This window comes from Chaetomium fimeti, assembly GCF_033439085.1.
Source record: "Chaetomium fimeti strain CBS 168.71 chromosome Unknown B0H64scaffold_2, whole genome shotgun sequence".
In the NCBI taxonomy this organism is placed as follows: Eukaryota; Fungi; Ascomycota; class Sordariomycetes; order Sordariales; family Chaetomiaceae; genus Chaetomium; species Chaetomium fimeti.
The window spans coordinates 362,193-385,060 of record NW_026944330.1 but is presented as its reverse complement, the minus strand read 5'-3'; the positions used below and the strand labels follow the sequence as shown (position 1 = coordinate 385,060).

At 57.0% G+C, this 22,868-nt stretch overlaps 10 protein-coding genes across 10 annotated transcripts; 5 read left to right on the top strand and 5 right to left on the bottom strand.

Annotated features, from left to right (window-relative positions):
* Window positions 1-891: 891 nt before the first annotated feature.
* B0H64DRAFT_384551 (uncharacterized protein) lies at window positions 892-1,969 on the top strand. Its single transcript, XM_062803010.1, has 3 exons — window positions 892-1,197; window positions 1,268-1,325; window positions 1,397-1,969. Exons 1-3 carry the CDS (start codon window positions 1,145-1,147, stop codon window positions 1,796-1,798), a joined length of 513 nt encoding a protein of 170 aa, XP_062661756.1. The 5' UTR covers window positions 892-1,144; the 3' UTR covers window positions 1,799-1,969.
* Window positions 1,970-1,973: 4 nt separating this feature from the next.
* Window positions 1,974-5,008, bottom strand: B0H64DRAFT_415043 (methyltransferase TYW3-domain-containing protein; the record flags this gene model as incomplete). Its single annotated transcript, XM_062805075.1, has 7 exons — window positions 1,974-2,447; window positions 2,504-2,731; window positions 2,768-3,077; window positions 3,763-3,924; window positions 4,006-4,448; window positions 4,508-4,851; window positions 4,903-5,008. 7 exons carry the CDS (start codon window positions 5,006-5,008, stop codon window positions 1,974-1,976), a joined length of 2,067 nt encoding a protein of 688 aa, XP_062661755.1.
* Window positions 5,009-6,125: 1,117 nt separating this feature from the next.
* On the bottom strand, window positions 6,126-7,256 carry B0H64DRAFT_69339 (uncharacterized protein). Its single transcript, XM_062808628.1, has one exon. It carries the CDS (start codon window positions 7,174-7,176, stop codon window positions 6,280-6,282), a length of 897 nt encoding a protein of 298 aa, XP_062661754.1. The 5' UTR covers window positions 7,177-7,256; the 3' UTR covers window positions 6,126-6,279.
* Window positions 7,257-8,432: 1,176 nt separating this feature from the next.
* B0H64DRAFT_69153 (HAD-like domain-containing protein) lies at window positions 8,433-10,652 on the top strand. The gene is made up of 2 exons (XM_062808625.1): window positions 8,433-8,555; window positions 8,625-10,652. The coding sequence occupies exon 2, from the start codon at window positions 8,886-8,888 to the stop codon at window positions 10,353-10,355; it is 1,470 nt and encodes a 489-aa protein (XP_062661753.1). The 5' UTR covers window positions 8,433-8,555; window positions 8,625-8,885; the 3' UTR covers window positions 10,356-10,652.
* A 650-nt stretch (window positions 10,653-11,302) lies between these two features.
* Window positions 11,303-11,941, bottom strand: B0H64DRAFT_69334 (uncharacterized protein). Its single transcript, XM_062808627.1, has one exon. It carries the CDS (start codon window positions 11,774-11,776, stop codon window positions 11,447-11,449), a length of 330 nt encoding a protein of 109 aa, XP_062661752.1. The 5' UTR covers window positions 11,777-11,941; the 3' UTR covers window positions 11,303-11,446.
* Window positions 11,942-12,583: 642 nt separating this feature from the next.
* Window positions 12,584-14,991, top strand: B0H64DRAFT_384528 (translation elongation factor EF-1 alpha). The gene is made up of 7 exons (XM_062803009.1): window positions 12,584-12,677; window positions 12,741-12,801; window positions 12,880-12,918; window positions 12,993-13,020; window positions 13,087-13,149; window positions 13,440-13,578; window positions 13,637-14,991. The coding sequence occupies exons 2-7, from the start codon at window positions 12,797-12,799 to the stop codon at window positions 14,746-14,748; spliced, it is 1,386 nt and encodes a 461-aa protein (XP_062661751.1). The 5' UTR covers window positions 12,584-12,677; window positions 12,741-12,796; the 3' UTR covers window positions 14,749-14,991.
* A 152-nt stretch (window positions 14,992-15,143) lies between these two features.
* B0H64DRAFT_69330 (mitochondrial inner-membrane-bound regulator-domain-containing protein) lies at window positions 15,144-18,208 on the bottom strand. The gene is made up of 3 exons (XM_062808626.1): window positions 17,064-18,208; window positions 16,728-17,002; window positions 15,144-16,665 (listed from the first exon to the last, which is right to left on the bottom strand). The coding sequence occupies exons 1-3, from the start codon at window positions 18,016-18,018 to the stop codon at window positions 15,268-15,270; spliced, it is 2,628 nt and encodes an 875-aa protein (XP_062661750.1). The 5' UTR covers window positions 18,019-18,208; the 3' UTR covers window positions 15,144-15,267.
* Window position 18,209: 1 nt separating this feature from the next.
* On the top strand, window positions 18,210-19,672 carry B0H64DRAFT_69469 (MAGE family-domain-containing protein). The gene is made up of 4 exons (XM_062808629.1): window positions 18,210-18,450; window positions 18,506-18,707; window positions 18,757-18,894; window positions 18,960-19,672. Exons 1-4 carry the CDS (start codon window positions 18,421-18,423, stop codon window positions 19,592-19,594), a joined length of 1,005 nt encoding a protein of 334 aa, XP_062661749.1. The 5' UTR covers window positions 18,210-18,420; the 3' UTR covers window positions 19,595-19,672.
* A 109-nt stretch (window positions 19,673-19,781) lies between these two features.
* On the bottom strand, window positions 19,782-20,531 carry B0H64DRAFT_69475 (splicing factor 3B subunit 10-domain-containing protein). The gene is made up of 3 exons (XM_062808630.1): window positions 20,324-20,531; window positions 20,062-20,268; window positions 19,782-19,982 (listed from the first exon to the last, which is right to left on the bottom strand). Exons 1-3 carry the CDS (start codon window positions 20,447-20,449, stop codon window positions 19,902-19,904), a joined length of 414 nt encoding a protein of 137 aa, XP_062661748.1. The 5' UTR covers window positions 20,450-20,531; the 3' UTR covers window positions 19,782-19,901.
* Window positions 20,532-20,547: 16 nt separating this feature from the next.
* Window positions 20,548-22,409, top strand: B0H64DRAFT_429496 (uncharacterized protein; the record flags this gene model as incomplete). Its single annotated transcript, XM_062805901.1, has 2 exons — window positions 20,548-21,795; window positions 21,858-22,409. The coding sequence occupies exons 1-2, from the start codon at window positions 20,779-20,781 to the stop codon at window positions 22,407-22,409; spliced, it is 1,569 nt and encodes a 522-aa protein (XP_062661747.1). The 5' UTR covers window positions 20,548-20,778.
* Window positions 22,410-22,868: the final 459 nt, after the last annotated feature.

Here is a 22,868-nt window from a genome sequence, read left to right as displayed (position 1 = left end):
CTTTCTGCTGAAAAACGTGCACAATGTTGGTGAACCAGGTAAACCGGGTTACATTCGCAGCCATCCGGTGTGTGCTCGGGTATGGAACCCAAAACTCGTGGTTGCTAAACTGGGAAAGATAGGACAATGGTGGACGCCTCGGACGCATCGTGAAGTCGCTACTCCCCGAGCGCATACCGAACAGAGCAGGCGGGTCCGTCACATGCAACAGCTGTCCTCCAGTTCCTGAATCAGTGTGTGGCTATTCTGCCCACACGAAGGATTCCGCCCCAGCCGTGATACATCGGACGAGATTCTGCTCCCGGGACGGCGCTCCGCCGAATGGAGTCGTCACCCCCGGCGATCACCTTGTCTTTTGACCCAGATAGTGTGCCGCGGCCGTGCCCAGGACAAGGGTGCGCTTGGCGGAACACGCCATTGTTGACTTGAGCTGGGTGGGTGGTGCGCGGGATAACTATTGTGTAAGTGCGGATGCTGGTGGGTGGCAATCAAGGTGATGCTGGATGAAGCCTGAATTGGCGAGTCGAGTAGGACTGTAAATAACCAACAATTGTACAAATATCCTACTGGACCTCGTCATTCTGAACAAATTATGTAACGCTCACAACTCTGGGCATACATTCTAGATACGTACTGTGTACTCTGTCGGAAGGTGGGTTATCCAGACATTGAACCTGGTCTCGAACTGCCATCTCGACTCTCGAGTTCCTTTTTGGAGTACAGCTTTGGAGTACACCTAACCCAGGACGGATGCGGGGTCCTCAGGAGCGCCAGTAAATAGCAATACGAGGGCCAACGCAGAGAAAACGCGAAAGCAGCTTCCAGTGATCTAAAACAACCTTCGTCACCAAAATGTCCGGAAGTGGTGAGTGATGGTCTCCGAGGTTGATAGGGTCCGAGCTCTTCCAAGTTGCAGCGAACACCAAAAAGGGCCATTTACCGTGTTAACACAGTAAGGAGAGCACTGTATCCCGTCATTGGTTGGAAATTTCCATGAGCCGGAAACACAGCGGGTGCCAAGGATCCGGGAAAGCATCACTCACTGCCGACCGGCGAAGCGCACGCACAAGAGCTCGAGGGAATTGCGCCACTCGCACCACCGGAAGTGTTAATTGATTGAAGCTCTGCTTCTCATCTGTCCACCATGGGTTCGAGCACGTCCAAGCCCTCGAATCCCGCACCACACGTGTGGAGGGGGTACGCCCAACCCACCCCAAACTCTCAAAGCTCTTCCGAGCTCCCCATCACCAAACTAATCCCCTTCCAGCTCCTCCCAGGCCGGGGTGTCGCAAAGCCTAGTTGAATCCCTTGAGACCAGTAACGAGGTTAGACACTGTCCCCAACCTTCTTGCCATCACCCAGCCGTCCCTCTAACTGACCCTCTTCCCAATCGCAGACCGATGTCTCGCGTCTCCAGGCCCTCGAGCTCCATATCCAAGAACGCGTCGCCGCCGAGCTGAAGCGCCTTCGCGCCCAAGAAGCCGAAACCTTGCGCGAGGCGCAACAGAAACTCTCGGCCGAACCCGCCGCCGACCAGCAAGGGGAGGAGCAGCAGCGGCAGCTCGCCGGGCCCAGTCGCCAGGAAGTGTCCAAGGCGATCGGAGACCTGCGCGCCAAGCTCGAGGAGAGGAAAAAGGTGCGCCAGGTGCCCGAGACCTTGGAGAGCGCGCGGGACGAGGTGGTGCGGTGCCTACGTGAGAACGACCGGCGGCCGCTGGACTGCTGGCGCGAGGTGGAGGCTTTCAAGGAGGAGGTCAGGAGGCTGGAGAAAGGGTGGGTTGACAAGGTCGTCAAATAAATAAGGGATGATGAGGAGGTGAATGGGGGTTACGAATGTAATTCGCCAGGCCAGTGTTGTATACCATGAATATCGTGTATCAAAGGGATTGGGATCTCGGGTCGCCGGATGGCTTCGGTGACGTAGAAAAGGGGAAATAGAAGGCGTTCGCAATCATAGTCCTGCAGAGACATTCTCAAACATCGCCAGGTTGTTGAACTATAAAGTCTTCCCTGGCCTCGCCCGAAACCCCGCTCTTGTCTTTCTTTAGTTCCTCTCGTCGCTTAAGTCCCTCCAGCCGCTTGCGCTCTTTTCTCGCCTGAGCATCCTCCCAGTTCTCTTTTCCCTTAGGGGGGGCGAAAGCTGCATCCAGCGCGGCACTAAACCTGGCTATCCTCTTCTCATTCTCGACAAATCGCTCATTGGCTATTCGCACGAGTGTTTTCAGGTACTGTGGTGACACAACCAACTGGCGAACGCCGTCTGTCTCGGCCCCGATCAAGGACTCAAATGATAATCCCATCGACCGCACAGCGACCATGGGCGTTACCTCCTCGTCCGGCTGCCGCGGAAGCAGACTAACAGCTCCCGACTCACGGAAACCGGCCTCCATCCCGGCCTGGATAACCAGTTGTGCGTGCTCCAGTGAAGCGGTCAAAACGTGCAAGATCTGAAAAGGGGGTCAGTTGGTCCTAGTCCGTGATCTCCGAGATACCGGAAACATACCATGGGCTCGAACTTGAAATGAATCAATCGTGACGACCCCGTCAGTGCCGCTTGCCTTGCGCCTGCTTCTTCCCCAGCTACTGCGGCTGCCGGCTCAAGGCCCAAAAGCAACCTCTCGTACCCCTCACCACCACCACCATCATCACCATCTTGACCCCCGCCCTCCACCGGATCATGCGACACAAACAACCACTCCCCGCCGCCCTTCCCCCCCGCGGAACTCGCACCCTCCACCGCAGGGGCACTGCCCTCACGCCCACTCACACCACCACCACCACCCACACCACCATCACCACCACCCACCAACCCCCCATCCACACCCGACGACGACGGAGGCGGCGGGCAGCAGGCCTTGCGTCCCTCGAGGTACACGCTGACGCGCCCCGCGCAGCTGCTGGTCGTGACCAGGCCCGCGCGCGCATCGTCGTCGCCGCCGTTGCGATTGTTGTTGATCCGGTCGATCAGCTGGCGGATGCCGGCGTCGACGGAGCCCTTGGGCGAGGCGTCGGTGTACTCGGCGTCGGGCACGGCGAGGTGGGCGAGGATTTTGCGCTTTTTGAGGGCGAAGGTGGGGCTGGGGGTGGGAAGGGGTTTCATGGTTGTTGTTGTTTTGAGATGAGGGGGTGATGTTGGGGTGTTATTTTTTAGTTACTTGGATTTTGGTTGTTGGAATTCGGAAAAGGTTGAACTTCGAGCAGCGTGAGGGTGGTGTGGATGAGGGTGAAAATGGGGGTCACGTGCGCGGGTTCAAGGTCTCTTGACGGGGAGACAGACAACAACAAACTCAAGGGGGGAATACAAATGTTGGAAGGTGTGATGACTTTGGGATATCTTGCGGGTGTCTCAGTAAAGAAACCCGATGATAATCGCAGGCTAACTCGGACTCCTGCAATGGGCTGTTCTTCAGTGGTATGGACTGATAACTTTCGGGGGAATAATATCGACGGCGCTCCTAGTTCTGTGACGGGTAAGATAAACGTTGAACTCCTCTCGAGTGCTTTTTCCGTGATTCCGCTTGACTCTAATTCGCACCCGCAACTCTGGAAATATGGTTCATTACGTTAACAACCGAGGCCACGCTGCCTTGGTCTTGGTCTTAGTGCATCAAATGGCACGGAAGGTGATCCAGTGTATGGTATACGGGGGCACAAATAGAAGAAAAGCATAAATATGACACTAAACTTGACCCTCAAAAGTTCGCAGCCATGATAGCAGCACTACCAGCAAGTATCAGCGCCGCTGTTGGGACAGCAGCGAACACGCCCCCGTTTAGGGGTATAGTAGCAGGAACGAAAGTCGTTGTAGGCGAAATCCCCGACGTGAAGGGGGCATCAGAGACAGCAGTGACGCCAGAAAACGCCGGTGCCTGAGTTGGAGCAGCCGTATCGGGGGTAGCGGAAGAATTAAAGGGGTTGAGAACGCTGGGAAGGAGTGGTGGTCAGCGCACCAGGTATCTCGGGGGACGTAACGAGGTCAACTTCCACTCCTCAAATAAAACTCACTTATCCAATACGTGAACCACCCCGTTACTAGTCAATATGTCCGCGAGAATCACCTTCGCCGAGTTGACAAACACCTGGGAGCCGTCCCTGCGGACCGTAATGTTTTGGCCCTGCAGCGTCGCGAGCGTCATCTGGTCAGCAGTCAGCAAGTCGGTGCTGAACCGCAGCTGCTGCCGCGCCAGGACGTGGTAGCCTAGGATGTCGGCGAGGTCTTGCACCGCTAGCGTCCCGAGCGCGGACCCGATTGTCCTGAACGCGTCGTTGGACGGGGCGAAGATGGTGACGTCCGTGAGGGCGTTCACGCCGCCGACCAGCCCGGCGGCCGTCAGCGCACCGGCGAGCGAGGTGAGGCCCGTATTTATGGCCGTCTGCGACGGGTTCGCAGGAACGGTGAGGACGGTGTCGATGATGTGTACGACATTGCCGCCGTCGAAATCTACGTCCTGGAAAAGCCTCAGTCTCTTGCAGCTTCTCTAGAAGTAAATTAAATGGTCACACATACCGCTGTAACGACTGTAGCAACCTGCTTATACCCTGAGAACACCTTTGCCGTACCATTCACCATGACCAAGCCAACCTTTTGGCCGTCGGTGACATTGGTAAATGGGGTTTTAAGCAGAGTCGACGGGAACTTTGGCGTTGGCGAGAAGTCACTCGACAGTAACCTTCCCATTAGGACATGGTATTGGAGTACGCCCGCCAGTGCCCTGGGATTTCTCATCAACTCTGCCGACCTCGGATTTCTCGCCATTAGGTTGGCAAAGGCGGTATCTGAAGGCGCTAGGATGGTAATGTTCTTGGCTGTGGAAAGCGTCTGGACGACATCGGGCACAAGGGCAAGGAGACCTGGTTTTGTCAGTCCGGGTCAAACCTGGGCATGTATTGCGAGATGCGTACTGGTTAGTGTGCTCAGCGTGGCATTATTGTTCGCAAGAATGCTGGCTAGCGACTGGGCAGAGACGTAGGCTGCCAGGCCTAGTGGTAGCAGATGGGTAAAACGCATCGTGTGGGCATACTCCAACCGAGGTCGGACAGTCAATTACCGTGAGAGTAAATCAGAGGGAAACTCACAGCGGGTGTATCGTGGTCATATAGGAAACAGTGACGGCATCTGAAACGCAGCAATTCCGCAGTTTCCTCCAAACAAAACGCTTTGAACGCAGGATGCAGGCTCACTGGCCGTCTTGCTGCTAGGACTATATCACAGTGGCATCCGCCGGCAAACTTTCATCCGCATAGCATTGCGGCACGTTATCGGAGCCGACGGAGAGGGTTGTCCTGTGTATGGTGCTTAAGCCATTGCAACGTGTAACATGGTAAAGCTAGGTAATACGACTGAGCGATGCCCATGTCTAGGTGGTGCCGGAAACCGGAACAAGGAACACTGGCTTCCCGTCGCCACGATGGTATATGGCATGAGGCACGAATGTGAGGCGAGGAGTGTCGGAGCCTGGCAGATCATGGCAACCCCTAGATCGATCTCCAATGTGGGAATCATAATTCCGAGATCTTACATAAAAACCTAGATTGAGTCAAGATAACGAGATTTTATTAAAGAGACCAAACTATTGGCATCCGATCGATGTTCGGGATTGGGGTTCTTTGGAGTTGTTGTTGTTGGGAAGTGGCAGGGTTAGGGGCAGAGTGACATGGGAGGTTTGTCTTGATTGGGTGATTGGTCAAAGCCCAAGCACCATTTTGCTGCCAAGCTCGGGTTTATCGATAGCTCAGCGGAGGGCGGAGAGCTCGGAACAACTCCAGCTCCAAGATCTCGCGATCCATCGGCATGATGATAGCTTCTTCCATTCCCGAAATGCACTTGGAAGTCATCGCCCACCGATGCCCGGAAACGACAACATGAGACAACCGCCACCAATGCCCTTGTCCAATTACCATTCGGGACGCCCTGACTGGATCGCCCAAGCTGCCGTGGTCTCCTGACCCGTCCCCCGCATTTCACCTCCATTACGAAGCTCACCAACCCGGCAACGACATTCTTAAATATTTTGAATTTGTCTAGCTATTTAGCTTGAAGCCAACGGAAATGACAATGCAACGACCGCCCATGCTGTTCGAAACCCGCGATTATCCCATGGCCACGAGGACCAATAACGCCGACGCCGAGCTATTCCCCAAAAACGCCTCTGTAATGCCCGTCATAATGTTTGTGAAATGTATGTGTGACCCTTCCAATCTCGTCACCTTCATAATGAAACCACGGCTAACGCCTCATTCTTCGTCACAGGAACCCCCGATGTGTTTCCCGTTCGATATCTAGGCCGAAACCTCTTGAGCCTGCTGCCGCGCGGCGTTCTCGAGCCACTGGGCATAGCGGCTCTGCTTGTTGTGGATGCCGCACTCGGTCTTTTCCTGGCCCTTCCAGCGGCCGGCGCGCTCGTCCTCTCCCTCGCCGACGGGGACGGTCGAGTGCCAGTCGCCGATGGACTTGTACCCGCGGTCGAGGAGGGCGTTGTACGGCACCTTGTGCTCGTCGACGTACGCCTTGACCTCGGCAAAAGACCAGTTGGCGAGCGGGTTGATCTTGATAACACCACGCTCGTCGTCCAGCTCGATGACTTTGATGTCGCCGCGCTGCCCGCCTTGGGACCGGCGCCGGCCCGTCAGCACGGCCGCCACCTTGAGTTCCGAGTAGGCCCGCTGCAGCGGTTCCACCTTGGCGATCCAGTCGTACAGCTCCGACGACATGTCGTACAGCTTCTCGCCGTACAGGGCCTCGAACTCGGTCACGTTGTCGACGTCCGCCGGCTTGAAGACGTGCACGTGGACGTTGTAGCGCTCCTTGACGCGCTCGACGAGGTCATAGGTTTCCTGGAAGTGGTAGAGCGTGTCGAGGAAAACGAGGTCGATCGGCTGCGGGTTGGTCGACTCGGCGTCCAGCTTGGACAGCATGTCCACGGTGACGAGCCCCGTCAGGCCGAACGCCGTCGACTGGTAGAGGTTGGGGAAGAAGATCTTGCAGAACCGGAGGACGTCCATGGGGTGGAGAGCCTCGAGTTGCTTGTTGAGATGCTTGATGTGCGGTTGGGTGAGGGATATCCGGGGCAGGCTGACAGTGGATGCGCTTGGCGAAGCGAAGCCGGAGTCGACAGATCCATGGTCCCCAGGCGAGGACAGCTGGGAAGATGTTTCGGTGCGGGAGTCGTCAGCCATTTTGAGGATGGGTTGTTGTTGTTGTTGTTGTAGAAGACGATGAGGGAACAAGCGGTCGGGGCTCAGACTATGGGCAGGCCGAGGATGAAGTCTTGTTCAAGTTGTTCTGCAGGAGAAGCGGGAAGAAAAGGAGGAGTACCGAAATCGCAGCGGGGGATGTGTCAAGAACGTGGGTGAAAGGGGGTAGAGGGGGGTCGGGTGGTATTAAAGCAGCACGGGAGGAGGTTTGGTTGTGGGATGCCCCGTTCGAGCGTCTCGCAGGGAATGTCCGTGTTTTCCGGGGTTACGAATACTCGAGACCAAATGGCGAAATCTGGGCCCCCGGAAGTGGACAACTGGGCGAGAGAGGTTCGTTTTCTAGTGAACGCATCACCGCCATTACTAATGCCTGTTTCTAGATTCTTGGTCATCCTCGAGATATCCGAGGGGCAGGGACAGTCTGGCATTGGTCCTTGACCGTCGAAACCGGGTCAGCATGACACCAACGAGTGGAGGCGCTGTTAAAGGCGCTTTTTCATGAAGACTTCGTTAGAGTGGTGGTGTTTTCAGCGAGGCTGATCACGACATCTGGGGGCCCTGTGATTGGTCAATCTGGCGGTTTTCTGTGGGGGTTCTCCCGCCGCGGTTTGGATGCCACCCCTTGGGGCAAGGACTCGGACCTGGGGAAGGCGCGATTCCTTTGAGGAATGAGCACTAACGCCAGATGCCTGGGCTGTTGCGTGCCTCCCGAGATCCGCCGGCAACAAGGGGAAGCCAGGGCCGATTGTGGGAGAGGGACGACATCTGATGTCCACCCTCGAGCCACCCCTCTGACACAATTCACGAACATTTATCCCAAGGTCTTTAGTCAGCCACGCTCCGCGACCCTGTAAAGTGGTTCAACTGCTATGATGTCACCATCTGTAACGTTCTTAAAGGCACAATCACCCCTTGTATTGCAATGAGAGCGCGAAGGTGTTTGGGTCTGTGTTGTGAAGTCGTTTCAATGAGAGAAGCGGCTCGGCGGCTCGGCGGCTCAAGTTAAGACCGACTTCCGGTTTTCATGGGGTGGTTGCACAGCACCCTTTAACAAACTGATATGATTAATAAATTACCCCTGGACACGCAGCTGGCTTCCTGGGGACCCTGCCTACTGGACGCCCTGACAACAGCAACAACTGAAATCATCCGGTGAACCATCCGAGACACTAATAATAATGTCGGTGTTGGGTTCCGCGGGTGACGAGTCGGGTTGACGATGTTCCTGAGAGGACCCTGACATCGCGAAGAGGTCCGGGCTTTTCCCCACATCTGTCATCCTCGGCGCATCGACAAGCCACAGTCTGATCGGACACTATATTGGCTCGTCGACACAACATGTTGATTGGAAAAACAATGAAGTATAGTTGTTGTATCCCTCCTGAAGACCGACCGGGCCCCATGGCTGACTGAGCCGACTGTGCACACAGTAGGGCATCACTCAACCGTCTTGTTGCACGGATGATATCGGTTGCTTGCCAAGGAAATGGCGGGGTCCTTTTCTTGCCCGCCAACTTGAAAGGTGGGGTTCCACGAGCGCTGCCAGTTTCTTGAAAACACTCGTCGAGACGCGGGGACAAAGCGAACATTATATCCCGCTGCTAGAAGTGTTCTCGGTTTTCCTGAAGAAGGTCTGCACTGCAGTTTAGCGGCATTTGCATTGAGAACCTCTCCTGTTCCAAGCGCAAACCATGGCCGAGGAAGCCGGTGCCTCTCCCCGGCAGGGACGGCCCTTAATGACCGCCGCCATGCGTAGTAGCTCGTTCCTGAGGGATCATCAACAGTACCGCCCACCGCACAAGCCCGAAAACCACTATGGGATTGACACTGTCGTCGAGGATCTTCAGGCGACCAGCGTCTCGCCGCGCGAGATCACCCACTTCAGAGGGGTTCCCTCGCCCGAGCACCCTCCCAAGATTGTCGAGAGCGGCTTGAGCCACGAGCTGTCGCATCCGGACTGCACACCACGGCCCGGCACCCACACCGAAAAGCTCGTCGCAACCTTGTTTTATCGCTCCACGGCTCCTCGGGCTTCGAATGCGATTCCCTCCCCGAAGTCCCCTTCCCCACAGAGAAGCCGGTCCCCCTCGCTCCGCGCCCCCTCCGATTCCGACATCCCCCCGACCATGGCCCCGAGCAGCAGCCTTGAAACCTACCCCCTCGAGCCGCCCGCTGCCGAGCCCGAACCGCTCAATCACCTGTATGGCTCATACGTCACGCCCATGTGCATCACCTCCTTCCTGCACCTCATGACCACCTTTCCGCTCCCTGCCGGCTCGAACGACCTCACCTCGGCGCACCGCTGCCTCAAACTGGACGCCAGCCAAGACCACCACCCCGTGGTCGTCGAGCTGACGGTTTCCCCCGCGCCCTCGTTAGACTACCTCTCCTTGGCCGACCTCCGCAAACACGAGCTCATCTACAGGTTCGAGCGCGAGTGGAACGTCGACGTGGCGCTGCGTGCCGACACCCTCTGGCGGCGGTACCCGCGCCTGGTGGTGTTCGACATGGACAGCACCCTCATCACGCAGGAGGTCATCGACCTCCTGGCCGCCACCATCAAGGACCCGCCGGACCTGGCCGCGCGCGTCGCCGACATCACCCATCGCGCCATGCTCGGCGAGCTCGAGTTCGATTCGGCCTTCCGCGAGCGCGTCAAGCTGCTCACTGGTCTGCCAGGTACCTTGTTCCAAGAGCTGCGCCCCGTACTGGATGTGACAAACGGCGTGCGACCGCTCCTGCGGGCGCTGAAGAGGTTGGGTGTCAAAACCGCCGTGCTATCGGGCGGCTTCCTGCCCCTGACGAGTTGGCTCGCCGGAGAGCTGGGGATTGACTATGCCCATGCGAACGAAGTGGTCATTGACGAGGCGACGGGTCTGTTGACCGGCGAGGTGACGGGCCGTATCGTCGGGAAGGAGCGCAAGCGGGAGCTTCTGATCGAGATTGCCGAGAAGGAGGGCATCCCGCTTGAACAGGTGGTTGCCGTGGGCGACGGTGCCAATGACCTGCTTATGATGGAGGCTGCGGGCCTGGGTGTTGCCTGGAACGCGAAGCCGAGAGTGCAAATGGAGGCCAGCGCGCGGATCAATGGCGGTAACATGCTAGATTTGCTCCATCTCTTTGGGTTTAACGAGCAAGAAGTGCAGCAGCTCAGTGCCTGAGCATCAGGGCGCTCCTTGGGGGGGGGGGGGTTAGCTTTCTCTGTTTATGTTTCTGGAGTCGGTAAGTCTATTAGTGAGGGGGGCCAGAGTGTGTATGGAGAAAATACTAGTTATGGTAAATACAGCCTGAAGTATATTGCAATGATATATGTGAAGCTAACCGTTTGTTACTCGAAGAGGTGCGTGCAGAAGTACTCGATGTCAATGTTCCTCTAGAAGGAGAGATATATAGGATGACTTGATGTACCTCAACGGCCAAGCGTTTCAAGACAGTGGCCGGCCCCTCTTCTAGTATAGTTATGCCTAACCTTAATTACCTGTGCCATCGATCGATTCTCGTGACGATCATAACCTTTTTTGTGAAAGGACGCATTGCATGTGCTTGAGACCACAACACTACTCGAATGTATATCCCCAGTCCCAATATCAGAAATGGTCTATGGTCGAAGGACGATGCGTGTGGGGATACTCAGTCGAGCGTGGGAACAAAACATGGTTCACAATAAGATGAAGCATGAGGTCTGAGGTCCTCCCCTTCCAACTGCGTCCAAAACGCTCCTAATATGGAGAGGAACGGGCCTCAAATCTGAAGGCTTAATCGGGAAGGAGATTGGGCAGCAGAGCCCTCGGCTCACCATGACGGGCTTGAACCAGCTGCAATGCAAGTATGGATCCCGGCTCGGTAACTTTGGCCGACCCGGATACCTCACCCCTGAGAGATCTCAGCCCGGTGAGCCCACTCCTCATTGACGAACGGGGCGGGCTTGTCCTGATGTCCACCAAGGGACGGAGCAGTGTATTCATTCCTGTGGACCTGATCCCGGGCTACACGCAGCATACTTGTAAGCATCGTTAAACGACTACTTTGTTCGTCCCTCAAATATAGGGCCATTACCGAGTGAGTAGGAACAGGTATGTTCTCATTAACAACCGAACACAGGCAAGTCAAGCAAGTAAAAGCATCTCGAGTGTCCCGGGGGTAGAGTGCCCTCTAGCTTTTCCAGAGGATGTGAGCAGGTCGATGGCCTGAAGGGATGGAAGTACCTGATGCGCCTGGGTCCCCGGCCGTAGAGGAGTGGGAACCCCTCTCACTACTGGAACAGACAGGGCTGCGAGAGCCCCGACATGATGGTTCCCTTGGACATGGTGGGTGGGAGGAGTTTGAAAAGCTTGTGGCTGCAGTCGAAGCTTAAACCATCTACCCCTGTCCTTGCCGACTTCAAAAACGGGGAGGAACTGAAGCTCTCAGACGGCCCTAGCCTCATACGGACATCGAACACAATGACCTCTGCGTCTTCGACAACATCAAACGGCCCGATGGCACGGTGTTGCAGTTGTGCGAGATGCAAGATATAAATTGTAAGAAGAAGAAGGGCTGTGTTTCCCACATTTGCCACTGTCCTTGCAAGCGCATAAGTCATGGCCCCGTCCACTCGAACCGAGCTGCGTTTGTGACGGCCGCGACCAGAAGAGGGGCCACTTCGCCACAAACACTCGGTTGAGATTGCAACCCCTCCGCGGCAAACAAAGAGCTGATTGCCGCCTATCCATCGACAGTCATTCGCCGATGAGAAATGAGGTTTTGTAAGAGCCTTCGGATCGAATCCCCACGAGCTTCGGGGTCACAAGGGAAGAAGGAAGCGAATCTGAATGCCCGGAGCTTGACTCACGCCGCAGACTCCCCGATCCGTGCACAGTATCGTCACATTTTTGACGTTGGGCAGGAGGCCAATGCCTAACTCACCAAGGACATGCGGCTTTGCGGCAGGGAGTCCCACTTTACCGCCAACCTCATGCAGTGGCGCTCGGGCCGGCCGGTTTTTGAGGGCAAAAGGATTGGCGAACGGAGGGGCTTATCGGTTGCCTGGGAGTTTGCGAAGAGGGGCATTTTCGAAACCCAGAGAGGGGCAGTTCGACCAGGTTCAAGAGGCGTCACAGGCAAATGGTATTATTTCTCTGACTGTATTTTGTACGTACAAGTTCACACTGGGATGGGTTTAACCGGACTTTGGATTCGGTGACTCGAATCCACGGATGCTCTGTTCGTGTAGGTAGTTTGCATTAGGTGCGCTTTGTGTGCAATCCATCCGAAGCCTGACCGCGGGGCTGGGCGGCAAGGTGCGGCAGAGAAATTGGCTGGCCGAAATTTTGAGGGCTTGCCCCACCTTGGTTGAAGTTTTTGTGTTGCGCAACCCCACCAACCCGCCTTGCCCCTCCCGACCTGCCCATAAAAACTTCAACCCCTCCTCAAAAATCACCCTACTCTCCCTCTTCACTTCCTCGTCGGCATACCTGATTCGGGCAATCACCTGCCACTTTCAAGTGCGTAACCATCATCGCGCCATCTCGATCTTCGACGAGAGCATCATTTCTGACTTATTACAGACTTACATCAAGCGCAAGTCGCCAGTTTCGTTCTTAAGAACAACAACACCGTCAAAATGGGGTAAGTCGTGGTCACCAGCTCCCGACCGATCGCGAGGGACCTCGATTGTTTCGTCAACAAAGCTAACTCGGTCAACAGCAAGGAGGACAAGCTCCACCTGAACGTCGTCGTCATTGGGTTTGTCTATCTGCATCCGCGCTGTTGTTGGCGCCCTCGTTTGCGTGCGCAGGAACTGACGTGTAGCAATTTAGACACGTCGACTCCGGCAAGTCTACGACTGTAAGCTTCACCCCTCCGCCTCCCTGGTACACTGCGCTGTAGGATAGGTCGCTGACAAGACTACAGACCGGTCATCTTATCTACAAGTGCGGTGGTATCGACAAGCGTACCATCGAGAAGTTCGAGAAGGTCAGTTCATTTTCCTATTCCCAACCCATTCCCAACCCGAAACATGCGCTCTCATGGGCTATTTCCGCCCGATTCCGACCGCACCTTCATTTCTGCCTGTCTCGCACTTTTTTCCTGGCCTCTTCTGCCTTTGTGGCTGCCCCTCCCTCCAAAGCGGGGGAGGGGCACACAAACCCAGCGGACAAGGGAAATTTTTTCGGCAGGCCCACCCACCCCGCACTTCCACCCCACCAACCGCGCGCCGCATTTGGCGCTCAATTGCCAAGGATCGAGCTGACACCAGACAACAGGAAGCCGCTGAGCTCGGCAAGGGTTCCTTCAAGTATGCGTGGGTTCTTGACAAGCTCAAGGCCGAGCGTGAGCGTGGTATCACCATCGATATCGCCCTCTGGAAGTTCGAGACCCCCAAGTACTATGTCACCGTCATCGGTATGTCGCAACCTCTCGTCCTATCGCCTGCCTCCCCTCGCTAACGTGCGCCACACAGATGCCCCCGGTCATCGTGACTTCATCAAGAACATGATTACTGGTACCTCCCAGGCCGATTGCGCTATTCTCATCATCGCCGCTGGTACTGGTGAGTTCGAGGCTGGTATCTCCAAGGATGGCCAGACCCGTGAGCACGCTCTGCTCGCCTACACCCTCGGTGTCAAGCAGCTCATCGTCGCCATCAACAAGATGGACACCACCAAGTGGTCCGAGGCCCGTTACCAGGAAATCATCAAGGAGACTTCCAACTTCATCAAGAAGGTCGGCTACAACCCCAAGACCGTTGCCTTCGTCCCCATCTCCGGCTTCAACGGCGACAACATGCTTGAGGTCACCACCAACGCTCCTTGGTACAAGGGCTGGGAGAGGGAGATCAAGGGTGGCAAGGCCTCCGGCAAGACCCTCCTCGAGGCCATCGACTCCATCGAGCCCCCCAAGCGTCCCACCGACAAGCCCCTCCGTCTTCCCCTCCAGGATGTGTACAAGATCGGTGGTATCGGAACGGTCCCTGTCGGCCGTATCGAGACTGGTATCCTGAAGCCCGGTATGGTCGTCACCTTCGCTCCCTCCAACGTCACCACGGAAGTCAAGTCCGTCGAGATGCACCACGAGCAGCTTACCGAGGGTGTTCCCGGCGACAACGTTGGTTTCAACGTCAAGAACGTCTCCGTCAAGGAGATTCGTCGTGGCAACGTTGCCGGTGACTCCAAGAACGACCCGCCCGCTGGCGCTGCGTCGTTCGACGCTCAGGTCATTGTCCTGAACCACCCCGGTCAGGTCGGTGCCGGCTACGCACCCGTCCTCGACTGCCACACGGCCCACATTGCCTGCAAGTTCGCTGAGCTCCAGCAGAAGATCGACCGCCGTACCGGCAAGTCTGTTGAAGACGCCCCCAAGTTCATCAAGTCTGGTGATGCCGCCATCGTCAAGATGGTTCCCTCCAAGCCCATGTGTGTTGAGGCTTTCACCGAGTACCCTCCCCTCGGTCGTTTCGCCGTCCGTGACATGCGTCAGACCGTCGCCGTCGGTGTCATCAAGAAGGTCGAGAAGGCCGCTGCCGGTGCCGGCAAGGTCACCAAGTCGGCTGCCAAGGCTGGTGGCAAGAAATAAACAGTTTCTTGCTCAAGCAAACAAAAATCTCACTTCAGGGATTCAGGGCCGCTTGGCTCTAACGCGAGATCGCGTCGCGGTGTTAGCCGCGATGCTACGATTGACATGAGCACTCGGTTGTTTTGTGATGGGGCACATTTGAGGGGGTAATGGTCAGGGTTTCTGCACATCAAAACTTCTCACCATGTGCTTAGTACAAAATAGAGTCTCCTAGAAGTGATCACGAAGGTCATGATTCCCAAATTCCGGTTTTCTGCTGCTCGTTAGTGATGTATGTTTCTGTGTTAGTGATGCCGCGTTTCCTTTTTACAGACGGTGAGCAGTGTGTTCTGTCTCTGTTATGTCTCGCCAATGCACGACACATCTCAGTGGGCGACTCTTGATCACGGTGCTTCGGCGTCGGCTTCGTAATTGATAATTCTTGCAATGGTTGTCATACAATGCATTACACACGGTCTCCATGCTTGCCGATATGCGGTCTAGTCTAGTCTATCCTACAAGTACTGTACATATTGCCTCTTATGATCGTTTCGCATGCCACTTCAACCGGCCATTCTCGTTGACGATCCCAGACGCGGCCCGTAAAAACTCATCCACCTTCACGGGCTTCGCCAGGGCCGCGGCCTGGGCCTCGGCGAGGTAGGTGTTCGCCGCCTTGGGTTGGTTCTTGACGTGCGAGGTGTACCCCGCGGCGCGATCGACCCCTTCGTCGACCAGATCGTACACGTCGGTCGCCTCGGGCTCGACGTCGAGCTGCGGCGCCACGCGCACCGCTTCCAGCGACAGCTCGGACCGCTCCCCGCCGCCCTGGCCCCCCTGGGTGCTGGTGTAGCGCAGCTTGAGCGAGGCGTACTCGGCGGTCACGGTGCGCTGCACGTCGATGGAGGCGAGGTTGTAATCGACTTTGACTAGGGCTGGTGGCGCGTTGGTGGTGCTTTCTTCCGCCGGGGTTGCGGCGGGGGTTGGGGTGCTGGTGTCGGTGTCGGTGATGGGTGGTGGGGTGAAGAGGTGCGGTGGCAGGTGCACGCCGAGCAGGGCCGGCGGGGTGCTGAGCTTGCCGTGCCAGGGGCGCAGCTTGGATTTGGAGAGGAAGGTGATGATGGCCGGGACGTGGTCCTCGATGCTCGGGCCCGGAAGGCTGAAGCTGCGCTGCTGCACGACGCGGGCGTCGACGGTTGCTGCGGGGAAGAGCACGTCGCCTGCGAAGGTGTCCTTGATGGCGCGCAGGGAGGTGAGGCTCTTGATCTCCGCATGGTCGGCTTCTATGCGGAGCTCGAGGGTTGGTGCCGAGGCGACCAGTTCGGGAGAGAGGTCGGGGGATGGCACGAAGCGGATTACAGTGCTCGTGTGCCAAAGCCCTCCTTCATGGAGATTGTTGGGTAGATTGAGGCTCCCGAGTGCGGGGAGGGCCGGAACGAAGGACCGGGGCAGGGAGGTGTCCAACTCGGGTGCAGGTTGCGGTGGTGGGCTGGTGGAATCAGAGGACTGGTTCTGGCGGGCGAAAACAACATGACCAAAGGTCACGCTTGTGCCGGTTTGCGGTTCGGCAGGCCACCCTCCTAGATTGTCCACAGGTAATTCCGATGCTAACTCATCGACAGCCTTCTCGTTGTTCAGCTTGAACGGGAGGATATCAGCCGGTATTGTGATTTTATGTGCCTTAGATTTGGTCCCCGGCCGAGATACAGCGGCGGTCCACCTCTCCCACTTGTCGAAGCGCTCCTGCCAGGGTAATTTTGTTGAGTAGTTGAGCATCGGGAGGTATCGACCCTGGTCTGCCAGGCCATCGGGGACGGCCAAAGCGGTGGAAAGGCGGGATTTAGGCCCGTATGCCTCTCGCAGGAATCGAAGGACGGTCTCGCTCGCATTCTCCCAGTTTTCGTCGCGTTTCGGTTGATGGATCCAGGTGACGACAACCTAGGAAGCGCATTTTGTTAACCATGACCACGGCCTTTATAGACCCCGAGCTGTTCACATACCTTCTTTCCCGATGCGTCCAGCCGTGTCACTGTGTTGGTCATGCGCCCAACTTCCTCAAGGACACCGGGCTCGAGAGGCTCGGGAGAAACGAGGTCGATGTCAAAGTCGCTTGTCCTGGCATTCGAAAGGACCTCATGGACTCGGTCAAGAATTGATACAGCTGCGTGCCTAGGAGCTACGACGGAAACGAGTCGGGATTCTCGAATGAGTCTGACCTCCTTCACCTGCGCCAGGATGGCACTCGGCGTGCCCTCCAGCCATCTTCTGTTGCCGACTGTAGACACAGGAGTGTTAGCTCAACTAGGAGACAGGTTTCGAGGCTTCGCTTGACGTACGGGTTAGGAGGGAGAACTCCACATCACGGAGCCGTAAACTAAGGTAACCATCTCTGTCGAGAACGCGCTGGTTGGCCACGTCCCAGCATTCACGAATCAATTTGACCACGAGCCGGGTCTTGGGGGCCATGCCCCTGGTGAGGTAGCCCACGAGGTGAGGCTCAACATTCTCCGCCTTATTCGCAACCGTCGGGGCCCATGACTGCCGCTCTAGTACCCATGGGGCTTCTTCTGGGCTGTCGGTTTCCTCTTCGCTAAGGCGCCGTAACGTTTCGTATTCCCTAAAGTAGCGGGCCAGCTGGGCACCTGTGAACCCGTCGACGAGTGTGTTTCTGAGTTCGGTGAACTCCTTCTCCGAGAGGATCTTTGTGTCTTTCGGTCTTAGCTCGTGAATGTTGAGCAAAATTTCCTCATCGGCAGGGGCGTCGTCTTCTTTGAGCAGCAGGCTCGCGGGGTCAACCAGGGCCGCCGGGTCGTCGTCGGAAACCGGCTCCTGGATCTTCTTCTTCCAAGCCCGCTTCTCTCGGAGAACAATGGCAGAGCCAGGTTTCCCTAGCATGTCGATGGAGAGCCCCTCCTTTTCTGGGGAGACGAGTTGACCTCTCGACTTGTACACGCGGTTCTGCGACAGGGGTGGGGCCGGCGCAAGAAGTGGCCAGGAGGAAGCGAAATCTTCATTGTGGGTTATCTTGTCGCCGTCGGATTCATGGTCGGGTTCGAGGTTTGGTTCGAGGTTGGAGTCAGCACTCGTCTCGCCGTCGTCATAATCGTTTAACCTGTCGGGGCGACCTGGACCGCGGTAAGTACCGATAGATCGCAGGGACGTTCGTAGGGGCGTTCGAAGAGACGAGAGCGCGGCGGGGGGAAACGACGGCCGTTTCGGTACACCAGCCAGCTGGAGTCGGCATCTTAGGCAGACAAAGCTGGCGCTTCCGGTCAACTTGCGGCCGAGCATGGGAGCGATTAGGACAGCTTGTTACTGCACCACCAAGGCATTAGTGATGGAAGAGTCCTAGGATCCATCCAGAGGTATGGCCCGGGCAAAAGACGGCGGAGTGGATCTCGACTTTCTTCGCATCAAAATATTTTAGGTGGGTCCCGCTGCTTCTGGGCCCTGACTTACAAGGGTCCCGGCAGCCAAAAGCACATGAAGACGCGCGACTTGACAGGGGATCGACGCGCGCTTGCCACACCCCGCATCGCCAATTCACGCCAACTTTTTTAATCGGAGCATTTGATACAACGAACTCGGGTTCTTGATCTCTCTCCTCTGTTCTACTAACTTACTCGTATCCCATAAACGGAAATTCCTTCCCGCGACACTCGATTGGAGCTGCTACGCAAGATCCTCCCCGCCATGTCCATGCAACAGCGGCGACGACGCCTGGTAGGTCTTTCAATCTCGCCGGTGCGGGACGGAACCGTAAACTGACCAACAGCAGGCCGTCCCAGAGGACGAGGACGAGGATATGCAGCATGAGAATTCCCATGGGCCAGGCGATGTCGACGGCGATGGCGACGAACGGATGGTGGAAGGGGGACAACGAGACGAAACCAGCCAGCTAATCAAGAGCCTTGTACGCTATGCCCTTGCCTGCGAGTACTCGCGAACGCCGATCCGGAGAGACGGTATCAGGGACAAGGGTACTGAATAACGACAGGCCTTGTGTAGGCGGCTGCTGACGTTTAACAGTACTTGGTCCCAATAGCCGAGAGTTCAGGAAGGTGTTTGCTGGAGCGCAAAAACAATTACAGGCGACATTTGGCATGGAGATGGTGGAACTGCCGACGAAAGACAGGAGTCTCCTGACGACAGAACAGAAGAGGAAAGGTAGTTTTCGCGCCCCGTCCCCCCGGTCCGATCAGCGGCTGCGACGGCTAACACGCCTTCGATAGCTGCCAAAACCCAGAGTCAAAAAGAACCCAGCTCGAATGCATACGTTCTCGTTTCCACGCTCCCCGAAGCTTTCACAACGCCCGCTATTATACCCCCGTCCAAGGTCGAGTCCGCTGAGGGCGAGGCTTCTTACATCGCTCTCTACACCACCATCATCGCCATAATCACGCTCAGCGGCGGAGAGCTCAGCGACCCGCGCCTTCGAAGACACCTGTCGCGGCTCAACGCGCTCGAGAACATGCCGAGCATGAACCCGCATAATGAGACATCGCCAAGCGAGAAGACGGATACGGTCCTCCAGCGGATGATCAAACAAGGGTACTTGGTGCGAGTAACCGAGTCCAGGTCAATGGGCGATGACGACGGCACGACATGGCACGTTGGGCCGCGCGGCAAGGTCGAGGTTGGCAAGGACGCGATCGCAGCGTTCGTCAGGACCATCTACGGCGGATCCAACGAAGAGCTTGAAAGTAAGTTGCAGGTTAGCTTGAAGACTAAGGGCAGGGAACCGGGCGTGCCTGAGACTATGGAGGAGGAAGCGGAGGCGGCGCCGCCGGACGGCGAACCCGGGCCGAGTACTCGACGCAGGGGAAGGAGACGGCAGACCGAGGCTGAAGATGAAGACAGCGAGTGATTCACCACGCACTGGGCTGGGAGAGCCGCTGGAGTCAGGGTATCATTGTGTATTAATCGGTCGCACTATGGAGTTGGGCCTTACAGGTACAGAGGCGGTCTGTTGTCAGGCGTTTGTACACCCTTCTGGCAACGTCCCGCGGCAGCTGGCGGGAACTAGGGTAATCTCACGGGAGCAAGCGCACCGGGGGCGTGCCCTGCTGCCGGCCTGCTCGATGACCGCGTATTCACGGCGTACCCTCCCCCCCCGCGCGTCCTTTTGCTTGTCTCTTTTGTAAACATCCTTGTCTGGTCGACGTTGTCGGGCTTCATGATTCCTCTTGTCGCGGCGCCACAAACGCTTCTTCGCCTTCGCGAGGCGGCGGAGGCCCGGCCGGCTGGAGCATTTTCTACGTAGACCACCCCATTAGCGACTGCGATATACGCACTTGTCCAGCAAAGAGAAATCGCGAAACAGGGGTCCCATACCCGGATCATTTGCACGCGCACTTTGGCGACCGGCTCGTTCTCTGCCAGCGCAATGTAGGATAGCAGTGGCGGGTGGCCGGCGATGCTCGAGTATGTATCGCGGTGGATGTTGGTCTTCCACTCCCAGCTCGTCGTGTCCGGGTGTCCGGTGCCGATGAACTTGGCCTGGAGCCGCTCGAGTTCCTGTTGGTTGCGGAGTTTATCGGCCTGTTGAGGCGGGGGTTAGTATTTGTGGAACGGGGACCGGGGTGCGATAACATACCATCTTGTTATTATGTTGGTGGTATTTGAGGCAGCGTGATGGTCGATGGGAGTTGCACGGTTTGAGAATACTGATGCCCTGGAGATGCTCCAGCCTGGAACATGTCTGGAATCGAAGGCCAAGCATGGACGCTCAACTCGATGGTCAGCGAGACCCACATGTCAATCTTGGCGCTGCAAGGGGTTGTGGAACTCTTCCCGTCTCGTCTCACTCATGCACGATCTCATCACCTTCTCTATCTCAAGATCAAGCCCGAATACGGCTATTATCTAGGCTTTTTACACTAAGATCGTATGTGATGCCCTGATAATTTGGTGACCATATCTTATCTCTAACGGTCATTTGAGAGCCAGAGTCGTCTGTGTGGGCTGTTCCTGCACGAGCTCGGACCTCATCCCCGACCTTCACAACAACCACCACTTGCACTCACTCACTCACTCACTCACTGCCCTACCATGCCCGAGCTCCTCCTCCAATCCGCTCTTGCCGCCTCCAGGTCGAAGGACTTCGCCATCCGAGCGGCCCAGATCAAGTCCAGCTGTATAAACCAGCACGGCGATCATGAATCCCTGGTCTCGTGCCCACAATGCTACGGACTCCTTCTTGACGCTCTCCGCGCGCGCTATCTCGGCTCCTCATCAAATACCAGCAACACGGGAGCCCCCGCAGACCAGCAGCAGCATGAATGGTTCACCTCCCGGCCCGCCTTCCTCTCAGCACTGAACCTTCTCATCGACTCCGCCAAGGAGTACCAGGTCCCTCCGAAGGCTATCGACGATCGTGTGCAGGAGGAGCGGAGTCGCTGGTATGCTGAGCGGGTGCGCTCATCATTGCTGAGGTTGATGGTGGATGACCCGTCGATGCGCGGGATAGTGTTCGAGAAGCTGGAGGACCTGTCCACCGCGACAGCGGGCGGTGATCCGGTTGCATTGGCCAGAGAGGTGGCCGAGATCCTCAGAAAGGGGCCGTTGGCGCCTGAGAAAGGGACGGAACGTCATCTACCGGAAAGGGTAGCCGCCGCGAGCGGCGGGATCGGAAAGGTAGAGGTGTTGCGGGATGCGTTCTTCAGGGCCGAGGATGGCACCGTGCCCGAGGATCACCGGAAGTACCTCGACATGCTGCTGCATCACGGCCTATCGATGGAGCAGGTGGTGGATCGGATTTTGGACGAGCGGCAGACGGCCACCGGCGCGCGGGAACAGACGGACAAGCTTAACCAGCGGCTCGACGAACTCCGCAGAGCCCGAGCCGCACACGAGGCACAGAAGTCGAGGAAAGCGCAGCGGCGGGAGAGTCTCGCCCAGCAAAAAGTCCCAGACGAGCTGTACCATCTCCCCACCTGCGCCGTCTGCGGGCAAGAACCGCGAACAGAAGACTACTTCACCTGCAGCATATGCACCATACTCACGACAGCAGGAACCCAGTCAAAGCAGACGGTATTCTGCTCCGAGCGATGTGAACAGCAAGGCCACGTAAGCCCACTCCCATCCCTCATCCATTTTCCCACCCTCACTAACCAACCACCCCCGCCCAGCCCTCCCACGCAGAAACACACACCTGCGCCTCCGCCCTAGATTGCATCCAACTCCACCCAGCCAACACCAACACCACCACCTCCACCAACCAAAACCCCAAAGAAGAAGAAGAAGACACGCCCATGGCCGACGCCCCGCCCCCGCCGCCGCCAACCGAGCTGCGCTTCTGCACCGAGTGCCTGACCACCCTAAAACGACCAACAGCCTGGTGCTCGCTCGCCTGCGCCGACGCCAATTTCCAAACACACCGGGAAGCGGTGCACCTGCCGGGACGGGCGCGGCTCGGGCTGGGGCTGGTGCCGGGGGGAGGGGGAGGAGGAGGAGGCGAGAGGGCGGACGACGAGGCACAGCTGGAGTATTATCCTCCTCCGCATTCTCCTTCTTCTGCTGCTTCTGCTTCTGCTTCTGCTTCTGCTCCTGCTAAGGGGGAGGGTGAGGAGGGTGGGAAGAGGTACCGGGCGAGGGATATCGCGGCGCTTACGACGGGGCTGGGGGAGGCGGTTCGGGAGTGGGAAGGGCGGAATAGGGTTCGGTTGGAGGGGTCGGTTTGATGGGCTGGGCTGCGCGGGGAGGGACGGGTGGTGGTATGGTTAGCTTTGATGTAGGGTGTGTATATCAGAGGGAGATGGTACAATTGAGGTCTTTGGCAGTGTATGCGCGCGTGTATGACCGTTTTCTTCGTTCCCCTGTGGCGTTGCCAACAAAGATACCAGTTAACAACACTGCACTAGTCCATTTCACGGCTTGTCTGCTACGGTATTGCAGCATCGCAAGGTCAGGGCCTTCGAGTGTCGGGACAGAAAACATCATCGTGTTGGTTTGATCTAGTAACATAGAGGAACAACACCGCCCAAGTCAACCCAGGACCAGGACAACCCAGCTACGTAGGGCGCTGTTCGATTTGTGGTCGCGATTCGCATTCTGCTCTGCCAGCCCGGACACCTCGAGGAAGAGAAGAAAAATGAGAAGTTATGGAGAGGCGGCGCTCGACCGCACAGTCGGTAAACAGA

Coding starts and splice junctions, on each gene's coding strand:
- B0H64DRAFT_384551 (XM_062803010.1), top strand. CDS start 1,145: ATGGGTTCGAGCACGTCCAAGCCCTCGAATCCCGCACCACACGTGTGG. Junction 1,198..1,267: donor GCACCACACGTGTGGAGGGG/GTACGCCCAACC, acceptor ATCCCCTTCCAG/CTCCTCCCAGGCCGGGGTGT. Junction 1,326..1,396: donor CCCTTGAGACCAGTAACGAG/GTTAGACACTGT, acceptor TCCCAATCGCAG/ACCGATGTCTCGCGTCTCCA.
- B0H64DRAFT_69339 (XM_062808628.1), bottom strand. CDS start 7,176: ATGGCTGACGACTCCCGCACCGAAACATCTTCCCAGCTGTCCTCGCCT.
- B0H64DRAFT_69153 (XM_062808625.1), top strand. CDS start 8,886: ATGGCCGAGGAAGCCGGTGCCTCTCCCCGGCAGGGACGGCCCTTAATG.
- B0H64DRAFT_69334 (XM_062808627.1), bottom strand. CDS start 11,776: ATGACTTATGCGCTTGCAAGGACAGTGGCAAATGTGGGAAACACAGCC.
- B0H64DRAFT_384528 (XM_062803009.1), top strand. Junction 13,021..13,086: donor ACTCCGGCAAGTCTACGACT/GTAAGCTTCACC, acceptor ACAAGACTACAG/ACCGGTCATCTTATCTACAA. Junction 13,579..13,636: donor GTACTATGTCACCGTCATCG/GTATGTCGCAAC, acceptor TGCGCCACACAG/ATGCCCCCGGTCATCGTGAC.
- B0H64DRAFT_69330 (XM_062808626.1), bottom strand. CDS start 18,018: ATGCTCGGCCGCAAGTTGACCGGAAGCGCCAGCTTTGTCTGCCTAAGA. Junction 17,003..17,063: donor GGAGTTCTCCCTCCTAACCC/GTACGTCAAGCG, acceptor CTGTGTCTACAG/TCGGCAACAGAAGATGGCTG. Junction 16,666..16,727: donor TGGACGCATCGGGAAAGAAG/GTATGTGAACAG, acceptor TGCGCTTCCTAG/GTTGTCGTCACCTGGATCCA.
- B0H64DRAFT_69469 (XM_062808629.1), top strand. CDS start 18,421: ATGTCCATGCAACAGCGGCGACGACGCCTG. Junction 18,451..18,505: donor AACAGCGGCGACGACGCCTG/GTAGGTCTTTCA, acceptor GACCAACAGCAG/GCCGTCCCAGAGGACGAGGA. Junction 18,895..18,959: donor GACAGAACAGAAGAGGAAAG/GTAGTTTTCGCG, acceptor CGCCTTCGATAG/CTGCCAAAACCCAGAGTCAA.
- B0H64DRAFT_69475 (XM_062808630.1), bottom strand. CDS start 20,449: ATGCTTGGCCTTCGATTCCAGACATGTTCCAGGCTGGAGCATCTCCAG. Junction 20,269..20,323: donor ACCAACATAATAACAAGATG/GTATGTTATCGC, acceptor CCGCCTCAACAG/GCCGATAAACTCCGCAACCA. Junction 19,983..20,061: donor TGCGCGTGCAAATGATCCGG/GTATGGGACCCC, acceptor TGGTCTACGTAG/AAAATGCTCCAGCCGGCCGG.